Below are 16,402 nucleotides of genomic sequence, written 5' to 3' on the forward strand. Positions count from 1 at the left end.
GACCCTTATATATATATATATGAAATGACTCGGCAAGACATCCCCAACAACATATTTAAAAATAAAGCAAATCGGAGAGGAGGCCCCTTTTATGCATAATTACCAAAAACTTATGTACGAGGGTGTTCGATAAAAGAAAAAGAAAAACTACGTCAAAAATATAACTGTAACGAATATGTATACGTGTTCTTATTTGAACTGAACTTGGTAATCTTTAAAGCGCAAAGGGAGTTTACGTGGTCTTCTTGGTGACCTTGAAACTCGTGTAGGAGTTTCCACTATGGGTTCTGTGGCTCTATCCGGGAGATTTTCCTGTGTTTCATTGCTATTTTCCACAGGTATTGTTTGTTGATGCAACTCTTCTTGTAGATGCTCTGGTTCCTCTGGTGCTTGCTGTAATGGCCTTTCTATTTCTGGTGGAGTATTATCTATTGTAAAATCGTTACTGGAAATTATGTCCTGTAACATCTTCGCTGGTGTTTTCTCGCCTATCGCACGCATTTGATTAATGTGTCTTTTCCAAATTCGTCCATCATCTAGCTGGATTTGATAATGTAATTTGCCTATCCGCTCTTTAACTTTTCCGAAACACCACTTTTCATGCCCCAAATAATTTCTACAACTCACTCTCTTTCCTACCTCGAAAACAATCGGTACTGGCTTACTCTCTGTTTGTATACATTCTTTTTCGATAGGTAATAATAAATATACTAATTACAGTCTTCGCAATAATCAATGTGTTTAAGTCAAAGAAGACGGATTAGGGCAATGTGAGCCAGTACCAGGTTTTCGGTAATTGTCATATATTAAAATAACTTATTTAAAAGATTTACATGTGATACACTAATATATAATAAATAAATAAATCCAACAAGGTAATAATAAAGCTAAACGCGTACGTAGTCTTCTCGCGAACATTAATTCCGCTGGTGATTTTCCTGTCGCGGCATGACTAGTGTTTCTGTATTGCATAAGTTGTAACGTGCCGTTAATAACAAAACACTTTCCCCACTACGCACATATTTCCCGGCACCACTCCGTCCCGCACCTACAAACGAACAGTATATAAGCCGGCGAAAAACCACCGAGAGCACCAGATCCCGACCTGTGAGCTGAACAGGTCTACCCACGGCGACGACGTGCTGAGTCCGAGCCGCTTCCGAACTCGCGAGTTGAGCGAGAAACCGACCCGCCTATGATCCTGGCGCGTGCTGAGCGCCTGCCCGAGAACCGCGAGTTGAGCGGGAGATCCCTGCCGATCCGAGCCACGCGCTGAGTGGCCATCCTCTCCATAGGCTATCGCGAGCTGAGCGAAGCTTATAATCCTCGCCACGTGCTGAGTGGCTCGACACCTAACCTAACCTAACCGCAAACACGAGCTGTCATCGGCGAGCAGACAGCATACCGCGCCGACACCGAGCATACCGCGCCTGCGCCGCCCGCACTGAACCGCCGTCCCGCGCCGAGTCCGAGCAAACCGAACCGCGCACGAACACACCGGCCCGAGCCGATACTACCGCGCCGCCGCCGACCGGGCCGACCAATAGATCGTCGTCGCGCACATATATTTCGAAGCGCTCGTGCGCCAGATTGTAATAGCGAACCGTCGTCAGAACGGAATTAGTTATAAGGATAATTGTAAGCTAGTCATAAGTCGTTCCTGTAGAATAAGTTGTAAATATAGTTCAGTAGTTAAGATTAAACCTGACTCTCTCTCTTTTCGAGGCACCCACCGCCGGACCCTAGAATTCCCGCGGCTATCCGTTGCACAGTAATTACAAATTCGAACGGTCACAAAGTATTTGTTGTAATAAAATATGTATATTAGATGAATTGCTTCTCATGCGCCGCAAGGAGTTTTTTAGGGTTTGTACAAATCTTTCTGCTTGTCCATTTGTTGATGGATTGTACGGTGCTGTAAGTTTTTGCGTAATTCCATTTACTTTTAAAAATGTTTTGAATTCTGTAGCAGTGAAAGTTTTTGCGTTATCAGAAACGAAATATTTTGGAATTCCGAAAGTTGCGAAAATTTTTCTGCACAAATCTATTGTTGTTTTTGATGTAAGGTTCTTTACAATATGGATTTCAGGCCATTTAATATATGTATCTACTAAAATAAAAAAGTGACATCCTAGAAATGGTCCTGCGAAGTCTACGTGTACTCTTTCAAAAGGGGTTGTTGTTGGTTCCCATATGTGTGCTTCTATTTTTGTTGGGTTATTTCTAAAAGCATTACAGTCTTTACAGTTCTTTGCTAAAGCTTCAATATCCTGATCGATATTTGGCCACCAAACGTAACCTCTGGCCAGATTCTTCATTCTGACTACGCCAAAATGTCCAAGATGAAGTTCTTGTAATATTTTCTTACGTAGTGCTTGAGGAATGACTGTTCTGTGACCTCTTAGAATTATTCCGTTCTGTAATGTAAATTCGCGAGTATCTATTCGAAAATTATCATATTTTTCTAGTTTCTTTCCAGATGCTAATGATTCATATACTTTTGAAAGCTTTGTATCCTTTTGTGTAGCTAATTTCAAGTCTGTAATTGTAATACCCTTATGAAAAAATACACTCAATCACACGTTGACGGTCCGAAATAACCATCAAATTGAGTGTAAACCTTCATGAAACACTCGATTATGAAGGTTTACACTCAATTTGATGGTTATTTCGGACCGTCAACGTGTGATTGAGTGTATTTTTTCATAAGGGTAGGTAAGGTTTCAATGGTGTCTAATTGGAAAATGTCAATAATATCGTAATTTGTACTGTCATTCTTTACGGGAAGACGTGACAGACAGTCTGCATTCGCATGTAATTCTGATTTTCGGTATTTGATTGAGTAGTTAAATCCTTGTAAGAACAATGCATAATGTTGCATTCGCATAGCAGAAAAAATAGGAAGACTTTTGTGTGGAGCAAAAATTTGTGATAACGGACGGTGGTCTGTAATTAGCGTAAAGTGTCCCCCATGTATGTATTGGTAGAATTTCTTTATACCGAAGATAATGGCGTAAGCTTCCTTATCAATTTGCGAATACGATTTTTGTGTATCTGAAAGCGTTTGCGACGCGTATTGAATAACTCGCTCTGTATCCGTCCGGATAAACGTGTGATAGCACCGCCCCCACCCCATAAGGGCTTGCATCTGTAGCTAACGTAATATGTAATGTAGGATCGAAATGCACCAAGCATTTAGGACTTGTGAATGCTCTTTTTGCTACTTGGAAACTTGACTCACAATCCTTAGACCAATGAAAAGGAGTGTTCTTATGCAATAAATTATTTAAAGGGTATAGTATTGAACTGAGATTTGGAATAAACCGGCCATAATAGTTTATCATTCCCAGAAAGCTACGTACTTCCGTGATATTTCGCGGTCTTTGCATTTTGTTTATCGCTTCTATTTTATCTCGTGCCTTATGTAATCCGTTTCTGTCAATAACGTAACCGCAATAATTAATTTGATCCTTAAAAAATTCGCTTTTATTAAGATTAATTTTAATATTATACTTTTGTAAACGTTTGAAAACTGCTTCTAATTTTTGCAAATGATCATTTGTATCTTTTCCTGCCACACGTATGTCGTCCAAGAACACGGTTACACCTGGTATATCTTTGAGAATGCTTTCTATGTTTCGTTGTCAGATAGCGGGGGCTGAAGCGATACCGTACATCAAACGGTTACAACGATAAAGACCTTTATGCGTATTTAATGTAAGGAGATGTTGATCTTCTGCTCGTACTTCCATTTGTAAGCAAGCCTGCAATAGATCAATCTTCGAGAAAACTACGCCTCCGGCCATTGTAGCAAACAGTTCGTCCGCAGTGGGAAGAGGATGATCATCAATAATTAATTGGGGATTTAAAGTGACGCTAAAGTCTCCACAAATGCGTATTTGTCCATTCTTTTTTAAAACGGGGACTATTGGTGTAGCCCATTCGGCTGTATCAACTTTTTTAAGAATGCCATCAACTTCCAATCTATGTAATTCTTCCTCCACTAATGAGCGTAATCGGAACGGCACAGGGCGAGCTTTACAGAAAATCGGTTTCGCGTTTTCTTTTAGGGTTAACTTGCTTTGTACGTGTAGTATCTTAGATGTAGTCGGAACTGTAATTGACTGGTATTTGTGTAAAAGTGTATTCAGTTGATTTTTATTTACTGACTCTGCTACTTTTATCGATTCTATGTTATTAAAAAAATTTTTAATATTTCGTTCTTTTCGCAATTGAGTCAGCCATTCTCGGCCTAATAGTGTATTTCTTGTTTCCTTAGTGATGTATAAATTTAATTTACGCATGTAGTTACAGCATCGTATATTAACAATTAAGTATCCTAATAATTGAATATTCTGTCGGCAAAACGAAACTAACCTTAACTCTGTAGGATGTATGGACGAATCAGGAAATAACTTACGTGCTAGGCTTTCGGCCATTAAAGATACAGCTGCACCACTGTCGACTTCAAATTTGACCTTTTTGTCGTTCACCATAAGTGTGGTGAATATTTTATCTCTAAACTGCAGTACATGTTCTACGTGTAAAATTTCTGTAATTGTATTCGCATCTTGGTTCCGTTTAAAACATACTTTTTGTAAATGTCCGCTTTTACCGCAACAGTTGCATGTGACATTTTTATTTAGTGTTAGACACTTAGAGGCTAAATGATTTTGACCGCATCTAAAACACGTTATAATATTAGTCGCAAAATACGAATTTTTCTTTGTATTATCCGGATTGGACTTGGTATTTTTGCCTGTATTTTTATGTGTATTTGTACTAGGATAGCTTGACTTATTAGACTTATCTGACTTATTATTAGTACGGCGTGTAGATCGCTTCGTTGAATGTACCAAGCCGACCTCCATTTCCCCTTGTAGTTGTTGTGCCCCTTTTTCTGATAACTCCATGGTCGTGGCCACTTGTGTTGCTTTGTCCAGGGTGAGATCGGGTATTTCCAGTAAGCGAGCTTGGACCCTCTTGTTGGTCAATCCAAAGACTAATTGATTTCTAAGCGCCGTCCTTAGGTAGTCGCCGAATTTGCAGTGTATGCTCAGTTTTTGTAAGGCCGCGAGAAATTCTTGGGTGGACTCGTCTTCCTTCTGCTTCCGTTGGTGGAATTTGAAGTTTTCCGCTATCTCGAGCGGCGGTGGATCGTAAAATCCTTTTAGAATTGTAATCAGAGCCTCATATTTCGACTCAAAGGGATCCTCAGGAGCCAGTCGGTCGCAGAGGACATCGACAGATGTCGGTCCCACGTAATGAAGTAGGTAGGGTACACAAGCTTCGTCCTTGATTGCGAAGATTCGGAAAGCCGCTTCCAACCTCAGAAGCCATCGTGACAGATTGGTCGCTGCCGAGTCGAAAGGCTCAATAGTGAACGTATTTGGTACTTGTCCTGTAGCCATGACTTGTCTTTCAAGAGAAACGATGCTTCGTTGTGTGCGTAGTTACCGGCGGTAATGGCGGCCCGTCCAGTAACAGGGTTAGATCGATCCCGGTACAATTCCTCAGTCTGCGATCGAGCCAGATCCGATCGAGCCTGATCCCATTCTCGTCGCCAATTTGTTGTATATGTAGGGAATCTTTGAGGAAAAAGGGATACCGATCTCCGATGCAGCTGACACAGTGATTCCTGAATATATCTATTTATTATATCGGTCCAGCACACTGCACGTATGCACACAGCTCGTTCTCTCGCTCGTACGCAGCGCAGCTCGCACGCGCATCTCCAGCGCAGCTTTTTCACGCTTGCGCCCGCGCATGTATCCTGCGCGCGCAGTACGCGGTAACAAATTTATATGACGCACATAACAGCTAGCACTAGTGTACTGCCTCCGATAGAGAGGTTAGTTGGACGCGAAAACTACACCACATGGAAGTTCGCCATCCAAAGTTATTTAGAGCTTGAAGACTTATGGGCGTTCGTAGAAGGAACAGAAACAGACGCTAAGAAAATTAAACGTGCGCGAGCCAAAATAGTACTGGCTGTAGATCCCATAAATTTTGTTCACATCCAAGGAACGACAACAGCTAAAGAAGCCTGGGATGCTCTCGGAAAAGCCTTCGACGATAGTGGCCTAACACGAAGAGTTGGCCTGCTACGTAAATTAGTGACGACACAACTAGATAAGTCGCTCTACAAAAGAATACGTGACGCAAATAATCAGGACCGCATACCAATTAAACAGTGCACAATGTCGGATTAGAAGTGAAGGAAAAATGGATAGGCACGCTACTGCTCGCGGGTCTTCCAGAAAGCTACAAACCTATGATCATGGGGCTGGAGAGCTCAGGTACGCCCATTACAGGGGATTCTATTAAAACTAAGTTGTTGCAGGAAGTTCGAAGCGATAATCAAGGGATTAAAGGACCGAACCACGAAACGGCGTTTTACGGCAAGCATGGTCAATCCAAACGGCCAAAAGGAAAGCCGAGATGCTATACATGCAACGAACCCGGTCATTTCTTCTCGCAATGTCCGAAGCAAGGGAATAAGAAGAACAAAGAGAACGGAACCAAGGATTCAAAGCCGACTAAGCAACGCGAGCCCAAGGCGTTCTTCACTGGCACGACGGGAAAGGATGACTGGTTTATCGACTCCGGGGCATCTGCCCACATGACGAACAATCGGGAATATTTCACTCAAGTTAATAAGGCTCAACTGTCACGTATCGTTATTGCAAATAACATGAATTTTCCTATGCAGGGAGTAGGCGATGTCAAGGTGAATGTCAGTTCACCTGGTACTACGGACGAAATAAATAAAAAAAATGCGCTGTACGTACCAGATTTGTCGCCAAATTTACTCTCTGTGAGTCAGATGATAGCCAAGGGTCTCACTGTGAATTTTAAAGCGGAAACCTGCGAGATCTTTGATAACAGCAATGAACTAATGGCAACAGCAACCCAGATAAACGGTGCATATCGTCTGGATCGTCCGCTAGCAACGTCGTACAGCTGCCGAGCAGAAGAGGATCCGCAGAGTTGTGGCATCGTCGACTTGGACATCTTGGTAGGACGAACATGAAATTATTAAGAGATAAACACGCAAGAGACTTGAGATTCAAGAGTCCATCACGTGAACCTTGCACAATTTGCCTCAAGGGCAAACAACACAGAGAACCCACCGTTCAGTGAGGAAGCGAGCGAAACAGGTACTCGAATTGTTGCACATGGATCTATGCGGCCCGATGGAGAATACGTCCCTTGGTGGCTCTCGCTATTTCATGACTATAGTGGATGATCATTCAAGGAAAATATTTATATACTTTTTAGAAAAGAAATCTCAAGCCTTGGAATTGAATTTGACGATTTCAAAAAGGAAGCCGAAAATCAAACGGAACAACGTATAAAAGCAATACGTACTGATAACGGGAGAGAATTCGTCAATAAAGAATTCTCTGCCTCCTTACGCAGCTGTGGCATTCATCATCAAACTACCATCCCTCACACCCCACAACAAAATGGGCTTGCTGAGAGGATGAACCGAACGATAGTTGAAAGGGCCAGGTGTCTTCTCGCGGAATCAGATCTGGCAATTACTTTCTGGGCAGAAGCTTCATCCACAGCGGTATACTTGATCAACCGTTCTCCCGCTAGAGCCCTCCAACATCGAACGCCAGAAGAGATATGGTCCGGCGAGAAACCGAGTTACAGTTTAGGATCGTTTGGCGTGCGGGATTGATTATATTTATCGTGTCGGAATAAAGAATGTATGGTGAAAGAATAATTTATTCTCCTTCCTCAACTGTCTCACAATTGTAATTTGCTCTCGATTACACGTCCGCACGCGAGCACGTCTATCGGTCGAGTCCCCTAAAACGTTAGATCGTTTCCTCGGCTCAAAGTCACCGGGGTTTAAATCTCGCCAGTACCTCTGTTTTCGCACAGCTGTCTTTGTTTTTCTCGTCACGTTTCGCATGTATGTGTATATGTGATTTGTCTGTTCGCGCGTTATAGCCGTTGGATGTGATGATATACTCGCCACAACAGCATCTGCGTGTTTTCGGCTGCGAAGCAATGATGCATATCCCTAAAGAATGTCGCAAGAAATGGGATATGAAGTCACAAAAATGTGTCTTTGTCGGCTACTTAGAAGATAGAAACGGATACCGATTATATCACGAACCATCTCAAAAAATAATTAATCAAGGCTAGAAATGTTGTCTTTATTGAAAATGCCCAACAGAAAGAGGCTAGTGTCAAACAAACAGCGACGAAAGGAGTAATGATATGCGAAAAGGACCTCGATCGTGATTTAAATGATTCAGCAGAACTAAGCGACGATGATTCGAGTTCACTGAATTTCTGGGACGCCGAGAACGAAGGAGAAGAACCCTTGACCATCAGTGAAGAAAGTTCTTCAGCCGAAGAACAGGAAAAGGCAACTGAACCCGAAACATCGACAACGTTGAGAAGATCCAAGAGGAAACCTGTTCCAAAGGAATTTAGAGACTTCATAACATACAGCGCGATGGCCTTTGGTTCACCTGACCCTATCACACTTCAGGAGGCAATTGAAAGTGAAGAGTGTGACTCATGGCAGCAAGCGAAGAAAAGCGAATTCAACGCTCTCACTGAAAATAAAACCTGGAAACTTGTTGATCTTCCACCAGGTAGGAAACCCTTGAAAAACAAATGGGTCTTCAAAACAAAAAGGGATTCAAATAACGACGTCGAACGATATAAAGCTCGATTAGTTGTAATAGGCTTTTCGCAAATTAGAGGTTTGGATTACGAAGAAACTTATTCTCCTGTAGTGAGATATGCAAGCATACGCTTACTCCTTGCCCTCGCCGTAAAAATGGATCTTGAAGTTGACCATTTAGATGTAGTTACAGCCTTCCTACAAGGTGATTTGACAGAAGAATTATACCCAGTGAGAAACGATATATCGGATCGACGTCGATTCGATATCGATTTTATCAGATCTCATCGATGCGGTTCTGTCAGGTTGTTGAACATCGATAATTTCAAACATTTCGAGATTATTTCGATGTTGTGATAACTTTGCAAACCATCTGTAGCAAATTTGCAAGATTGTTCAATCTGGTAGCATAATTAATACTTCCTTTCAAGATTTTCAACGTTTTCACGTTTTGTCCATTATCAACGATTCGATATCGATTTGATATCGATTCGACTTATGAGATGAAAAGAACTAAAATTGTTTCCTGAATCTAAGAAAACTGAAAATTATTGTGTTTTAAATTACATTAACTAAGTATGCGGCCTAATATATATTACAAAAGTTCGTCTACACATGGAATAGTGTTCTCAGATTTAATTTGTTTATAAATTTTGTATTAATCTGTGCAACGAGTTAACCTTTGCAATCCCCTAATTCTCTTCTTCTACTTAATAAGCTCTATGAGTGTTGTATATACAATTATGCGAAAATATAAAAAAGTATAACGACTTCGTGTCTTTTTTTTAAATGAGTGCATTCGAATTTTCCGCCAGAAATCATGGCCCGCACCTTCCAATCACGTGCCAATCATGGACGTAGCGGCGCGCGACGCACCGGTGCCGCAGTGCGTCGCGCGCCGCGCCGATCGCTATTTGTTTTTACCCTGTCGGCCGGGTCGGTCCTGTCCTGTCGTTGCTTGTCGCACTCGACGACTAGTTGAGACCGTTGAGATCTGTTGCTAACCGTTTGCAATTTAAGCTACCGAAACGAAGAGTGAGTACGTTGCCGAGTTTTAGAAAATTCAGTGTTTTTTTTGTGAAGTGGATTGACACGACGTGGGTTTGACACAATTAATGGCATCAGAGGACGATAGACCTGTAAGTACCTATCTTATAAACAAATAGTTCTGGCCGTTAAAACGAAAAAATCGCTTAGTGAAAAGTGATACGCTAACTTCACGCAGCGTCTCACTTTGCACTAAGTGATTTTTTTCATTTTAACGGCCAGAACTATTTGTTTAAACCTTTAAACCATCAGGAACTCTAGAACTATTGAAAAGGAAGCCAGAACTCTCAATAATTTGTGAGTTTTCGCAAAATGAGATGCCAGCTTCACACACACACACACACACACGCACACGCACGCGCACGCGCACGATGCCGGCGGTAAACATCATTTTTTAAGAAAATACATGGTTCGCTTCAAAGTCATGTAACTCTGTCACAAAAAATCGTAGAAAAATTTAAAAAAAAGCATTTTGTAGGTAAAATGTTGTAGATTGTGGAACTTGTATCGAATTTGTCGAGAGAATTTTTTTTATTGAGCTGCAATGTGTCAAATATACGTAATTTTAAGGAACAAAACAAGGTATTCTTTTTTAAAGCACAGAACGAGGAAGATGAACATACTTAAATAAATAGTTGACAGAGTTTTAAAGTTGAAACTTCAAGCTTTAAAATGCTTTTTTAGTTTTGAGTCTACGATGATTTTTCGCTGAGTTTCAATGGTTTGAAAATAGCCCAATTTTTAGGGTATGAAAAGTGTTCCCTATTTTATTTTGAGTAGTGTACATATATTGTAGGGATATAAGGTTGTATAGTGTATACTAAGTTTATTTAATAGTACATGAAACCAAAGGCCAGAAGATTCGGGAAAGATTTGACGATACTCTATAGACACTCTACACTCACGCGTTACGCTCTCAGATTCTCACTCGCTAAGATCGACCCGCTCTCTCCGCTAGGCCGATCCAGACTGACTCTCTCGTCGCTCGTACGCTTTGCATCTCGGAAAAACGCCTGTCGCTTGTTTTAAGTTTCGACTGTTTCAGTCGCCGCCATCAATCGACGCCGAAAGTCGCCGAAAGACGCTTATTGTTTTATCAACAACGGTACCGCCGCCTCTTACAACGATGCCGCCGTCTCAAGCGAACGAAGTCGGTCCTCTCAAGCGAACGAAGTCGGTCCTCTCTACCGATCGTCGCTTCTCTCTCTCTCTCTCTCTCTCTCTCTCTCTCTCTCTCTCTCTCTCTCTCTCTCTCTCTCTCTCTCTCTCTCTCTCTCTCTGTCGAGTACTGGTATAGTCGCTATCCATACTAACGTCACTTGTGCACCCCCGACGTCCCTGGATCGCTTCAAGTTTTCTAGTGATTAAGAGGTACAGCTTGCCTCCCGCTTTCGATTTCGCTCAAACGCTGCGAGCATGCTCGTGACTCGTCCCCCAAGAGAAATGTGTACTTGTCCGAAACGCCAGTGGTGCCAAGAGCCTTTTCCCCCCTCGGAGTCCGCTTGAGACAGTTGAAGGACTGCTGCCGATGACTGATCTGTCGAGTGTCGCCAGCCAGAGATTGTTTCAAGTGACTCCGATCAACGCATATCGCTCAGTGTGTAACATTGTCCCGCGTCCGTTTCGTGGAAGTGTCAATTAATCAATGACATCGTCGGGGACACCGTCGTCAGCGGAGCCTATCTTTCGGAAGCGGGTCGGATAAAGGGTCTTGTTTGTTCCTCTTCTTGGATGGTAGTGCTGTCGCTTTTTCTCTTTTCTGCCTGTCCGAGTGGGCGGACTTGCGCGCCGTCCAAGGAGATCGCGATGATGATCGCTCGTCACGACGTGCCGACGGCGACGTGCCCCTCCCTTATCCGAGTCTTCTTTCGGAGGGGTGCGTCGTGGAGTCGTCCGTGTACATTCGATTAAACCATTACAGGCAGCGAAGAGAACGTGCTCTCGTACGAGGCCGTGCAGCAGCTGACGATACAGTACACGCGTCCCGTGATTGTTCTCGGACCGCTCAAGGACCGCATCAACGATGATCTCATCTCCGAGTTCCCTGACAAATTCGGCAGCTGTGTTCCACGTGAGTTATCCGATAGTCTGCTGATCGCTAAACTAACGATTAGCCGCCCTCCCACGGCGCTGTACATCGACCTTTGCCCGTTTGCCCGCAGACACTACTAGGAGTAGAAGAGAATACGAAGTGGATGGGCGGGATTATCACTTCGTGGCGTCGAGGGAGCAAATGGAGAGGGACATACAGAATCATTTGTTCATAGAGGCTGGACAATATAACGACAATCTTTACGGAACATCTGTTGCGTCTGTGCGAGAAGTTGCTGAAAAGGTATGCACATATTGGTAACGCAGGATCGACTTGTCAGATCTCGCTTGCTCCAAGATATATGCGAGTCGTGAACTTTTTCTGTTGAATCGAACAGAATTGGGTTTCATTTCTTTCCTCAAATACGAATTGAACCAAGTCGACAAAATTTCATCCGAATCGAAGTGAATCGTTGATATCCAGTTTTTCATTAACAATATCATTATTGACCAATAAAACTCATAAGGCTCTGACCTGAAATCACCCAGTGAGAAATGATTCGACATCAATCAACGAGTCATGTCTCGCTGGGCACAATTAGAAGGAATAAAGGGTATAAGAGCCAAAACTGGATGATAGAGTCTAAATGATTTTAATTTTCAAATCTATTGCGAAAAATTTACCTCAGCCAGGATTTGAACCTAGACTTCTCTCTCACTAGGCGGGCGTCTCACCAATTCGACCACCGAGGCATGCGGCAATATTTATCGCAATAAACAGTCTAACGTTATTTCACGAATGTCAATATAATTATTATTAGATTGAATTTTAATGCGTAGATAGTAAAGGAACGTTTTAACGTGCAAGAAATATTTATTACCTAATGTAAATTCACATTACGCAATGTAAATTCATTTCAAGGTAAAAAAACATATTTAAATATTTAATATCAAACCAATAAAATCCACTTTATGTAATGTCGCAGAAACTGAAATAATTAAACGAGAAATCATAGGTAAATTGTTAAAATATTCTAATGTAACAGCTCATTATGTATACAGTAATTTAAAGGATAATAAAATAATAATATAGCTTATCTTATTATCAATACTTTTGGTTTAAACCGAAGGTAAGAAGCAATCACATTCTACTGCTACTTGGTCACTCATTGCAGTACTGAATGCACCTACAAGAATACATGTATATTTATTAACACGACTATACCGTTTTGCCTATTAATGGAAAACTAGATTGCGTGAGGTTGACAATGTATAGGATTCGTACTTAAACTATCTAGATTCGAAATTTTTGAGTAGTTCAGATTTGAATCGTGAAAATTTAAATATTCCAATAGAAACGAGCATTTCTCGAATGCACCCGATTCGAACCGTATTTAAATCTGAATAGTTCGCACATTTCTCCTTACGTCATACTGTATTGTATCGACGGGGAATTACGGAAAAATACCTGCAATTGTTTTCAGGCCAAGCACTGTATTCTTGATGTGAGTGGGAATGCGATCAAGAGGTTACAAGTAGCGCAACTCTATCCTATTGCCATCTTCATCAAGCCGAAATCAATCGAGTCTGTCATGTGAGTCCAATAATCACCGTTCGATCTTTTAATACGTTGAGATTTCGTATCGGTCTATTTTATTAAATCTGGCGCTTGTAATTTTACAGGGAGATGAACAAGAGGATGACCGAGGAACAGGCGAAGAAGACGTACGAACGTGCGCTCAAGATGGAGCAAGAATTTGGTGAATACTTTACTGGTACGTTTACATTTAAAAAAGAAAACTTTATTAAGTTCGCGTTTATAAATAAAATTCAGCTGGACGTAGTATTGCCCTCTGTTGATTTTCGATTATCAAAGTGCTCGTTAACATTAAGCAAGTGCAGCTTATTGCAAATTCGTGCGAAATAAGTTCGGGAAGAAAAATCACGAAATCACAAACACACGAGATACCCTTGTGTAATTAAATCGCCGCTGTACGTTGTTCGCAGCCGTCGTTCAAGGGGACACTCCCGAGGAGATCTACGTGAAGGTGAAGGAGGTCATCTCCGAGCAGTCAGGACCGAACATCTGGGTTCCCTGCAGGGATCAGCAGCTGTGACGTCCTGCCCCCCACGCTCAGCACGGGCCCAACGCCTGGACCCTGCCGCCGAGGCGACAAGCTTAATTATTCACGATAAATACGATTAAGTAATGCTCTAACACCCTTTCCTGATCCCTCCTTCCCTCCCGTATCCAATGTAGCACAAAGAGTCCCTACTTAAAACGAACGTAACACGACGTGAATCGCCGCAGAGAATTTTAAGCCGAAGGATTACTTAAACCGATGGGGCACACGATATCACCGGCCACTTCCCCGAGGAGAATTGATAAAGTCGATTGGGACGCGCGATTTGTTCTCCTCCAACTTCAAAATCGAGCGAAAGATCGTCGAGTGGGAGGGGGAAACGAGGAGGGGATCCGAGCACATCGTGTAGAATTTTATCGCAACCCATGTCTCTGGTAAACTAAAAGAAAAAAAAAAAAGAAGACCGAAAGAAATTCGGAACTTTTATCGCATGATCGTCGGATTATTCGTGTGTGATTGTCCCTAATTTTATTAATTAACCTTGCGAGAGAATTTAGAGGCGTTGTACAATTGCTCGAGAAGATTAGATCCGGGGTGCGCCGAAGGTTGGCGGGCAAACTCGGAAGAGCTCTCTCGGACTCGACCGAGCTATCAGCCGCGAAACGCGAACGCTTTTTCGGTCGTGCTCGGGCGCGGTATTTTTTAAATGTACTTAAGCGCAATTAGCGCGCCGAGAACGTCGTGCGAATTCGGCGAGCTCGTTTTGTTCTTTTTGGCAAAAGGGGGGAAACCGCGGGTGGGAGAGAGAACCGTAGCCCCGACGACGTTGTGTATGTGTTAACGAACCCACGGGATTAAGAGAAACAGTGGAAAAACAAGAAAAAGCAGAAAAAAAAGAGAAAAGAAAACCTCACAGGACAAATCTTTAGATGCTAGATACACATAACGATATATAATGTTTTGTACAGCTAGACGACTAAGCCAGTAACTGGGTCATGTGCAACATTATATTTGCGGAGTGGGCGATGCGAGGGGAGAGAAAAGAAAACGAGAGAAAGAGCAAAAAACACTATTGTAATTTAAATATCACCACTAAATTATTATTATAGTAGGTATTATTGTAAATACATATATTATATACTCGCGTGTATTGAGACGGAGGGGCGTAGTAGGTGGAGGCTCGAGGAGGGAAAGAGGAACCTGGCGAGAGGTTCTTCCTTCGCGGTTACACGGTGTCACTCGGCATCCTGACGAGATGAGGAATTGTCACGCCGCACAGTCGCGTTTCCCAGCGAAGAGCTTCGGCGCGAGCGTATAGGTGTATGCCGCTCCTTCGTATCATAAGATATAGTTCTTGGCACCGGATCAGCAGGCAGTCGTCGCTGATCGATACGTGAGGTCTAGCTCTACACGAGAGTCTCCGGTGCATCCGGCTGAAGGCGGGCGGAGGGAGGGAAAATCACGCTCGGTTATGTACTTACGATACCGCGGGGGAGTCACGAAAGGCGCGAACGGACAAAGCTGCGGCGACACGGGAAGAGGAGAGGACCGCGGATGCGGCGGCAGATCGGGCTCCGTCGTCGAAGTACCGAGAGCTATAGAATTTGCCGAACAATAGTTGAAGCGAAGACTTCCTTCGTCGACAAACTCGCGCCCGGAATTCGGCTGTCGATATAGAAAAATCCCCTCGCTTGGCCTTCGCTCGTTCATCGGGCTGCGAGGCCGCGATCGCGTGCCACTACACGCACAATGCTTTTGTCCGCTTGCTCCTTCCGTTTCCGTAGCATTAATCATGCGCGAGGAGGTGTAATTGATTCTCCCCACGTGACACGAGCGGAAAATCGAATTGTTGCGGAGCACGAGGTGTCATTACGATAATTTAATTGTAATATAGCCACGTTGTTGTCGTGATTTGGATATGCGAGTCGCGATCACGAGAGACGATGATGATGATGATGATGATAAATGATGATGACGTAGCCAACGTATGCGAGCGCGACACGCGACGATCACTCCTGTCGCCTGGAATAGAGAGCCGAACGTTTTCTTTCCCTTATTTCGTAGTAACGTTCGCTCGCGGGGAACGATAATATCGCGCGGACACGCTTTCGGGCTATTTTTCTTTTCCTACCGCGAGTCCTAGATTATTAATTAAGCGCGATTATCATACGAGATAGTACGAGGTACGAAGCGACGAGCTTCGGCTTGTGCCTGAAGGACAGAAGGCCTGGCTTCGCCGAGTTGAAAGATATCTGTCTCGATGTGTAAAAGACCGTATATAAAGAGAATAATTACCGCAGACACCTATTATACACCTCTATAGTCTATTTAATAATATTACTTATTAAATTGTCAATCTCATGTTCACCTTGTTTCATCGTTTTTAAATAGTTAATAAACGTTTTACCAATTTTACTACTGTGGATCTGTAATGTTCTCTTCCCATGTTTTTTTCCATACCTTCGTAGAGGGATATTGCGGTGAAGTTAGATTAACAAGACGACATTATGTCGTCGAGGTAAAGGGATATTCCGATGACAGAATAATTTACTTTTACATTTGTATACAAATGACGATATACTTGATA

At 42.7% G+C, this 16,402-nt stretch overlaps 2 protein-coding genes across 2 annotated transcripts in view; one reads left to right on the forward strand and one right to left on the reverse strand.

The window, feature by feature from the left end:
* LOC105559391 overlaps window positions 1–1,065 on the reverse strand; it is a 2,369-nt gene extending 1,304 nt beyond the window's left edge. The window contains exon 1 of the mRNA XM_012007635.1: window positions 237–1,065. Within this exon, the coding sequence (XP_011863025.1) occupies window positions 237–501 (265 nt within the window). The 5' untranslated portion in view covers window positions 502–1,065. The remainder of the gene's footprint in view (window positions 1–236) is intronic.
* A 7,168-nt stretch (window positions 1,066–8,233) lies between these two features.
* Window positions 8,234–16,230, forward strand: LOC105559395 (MAGUK p55 subfamily member 6-like). Its single transcript, XM_012007644.1, has 7 exons — window positions 8,234–8,884; window positions 10,746–10,873; window positions 11,611–11,771; window positions 11,863–12,035; window positions 13,216–13,325; window positions 13,415–13,506; window positions 13,739–16,230. Exons 1-7 carry the CDS (start codon window positions 8,234–8,236, stop codon window positions 13,846–13,848), a joined length of 1,425 nt encoding a protein of 474 aa, XP_011863034.1. The 3' UTR covers window positions 13,849–16,230.
* Window positions 16,231–16,402: the final 172 nt, after the last annotated feature.

This window comes from Vollenhovia emeryi, unplaced genomic scaffold (assembly GCF_000949405.1).
Source record: "Vollenhovia emeryi isolate VEMERY1.0 unplaced genomic scaffold, V.emery_V1.0 DF939276.1, whole genome shotgun sequence".
Taxonomy (NCBI): domain Eukaryota; kingdom Metazoa; phylum Arthropoda; class Insecta; order Hymenoptera; family Formicidae; genus Vollenhovia; species Vollenhovia emeryi.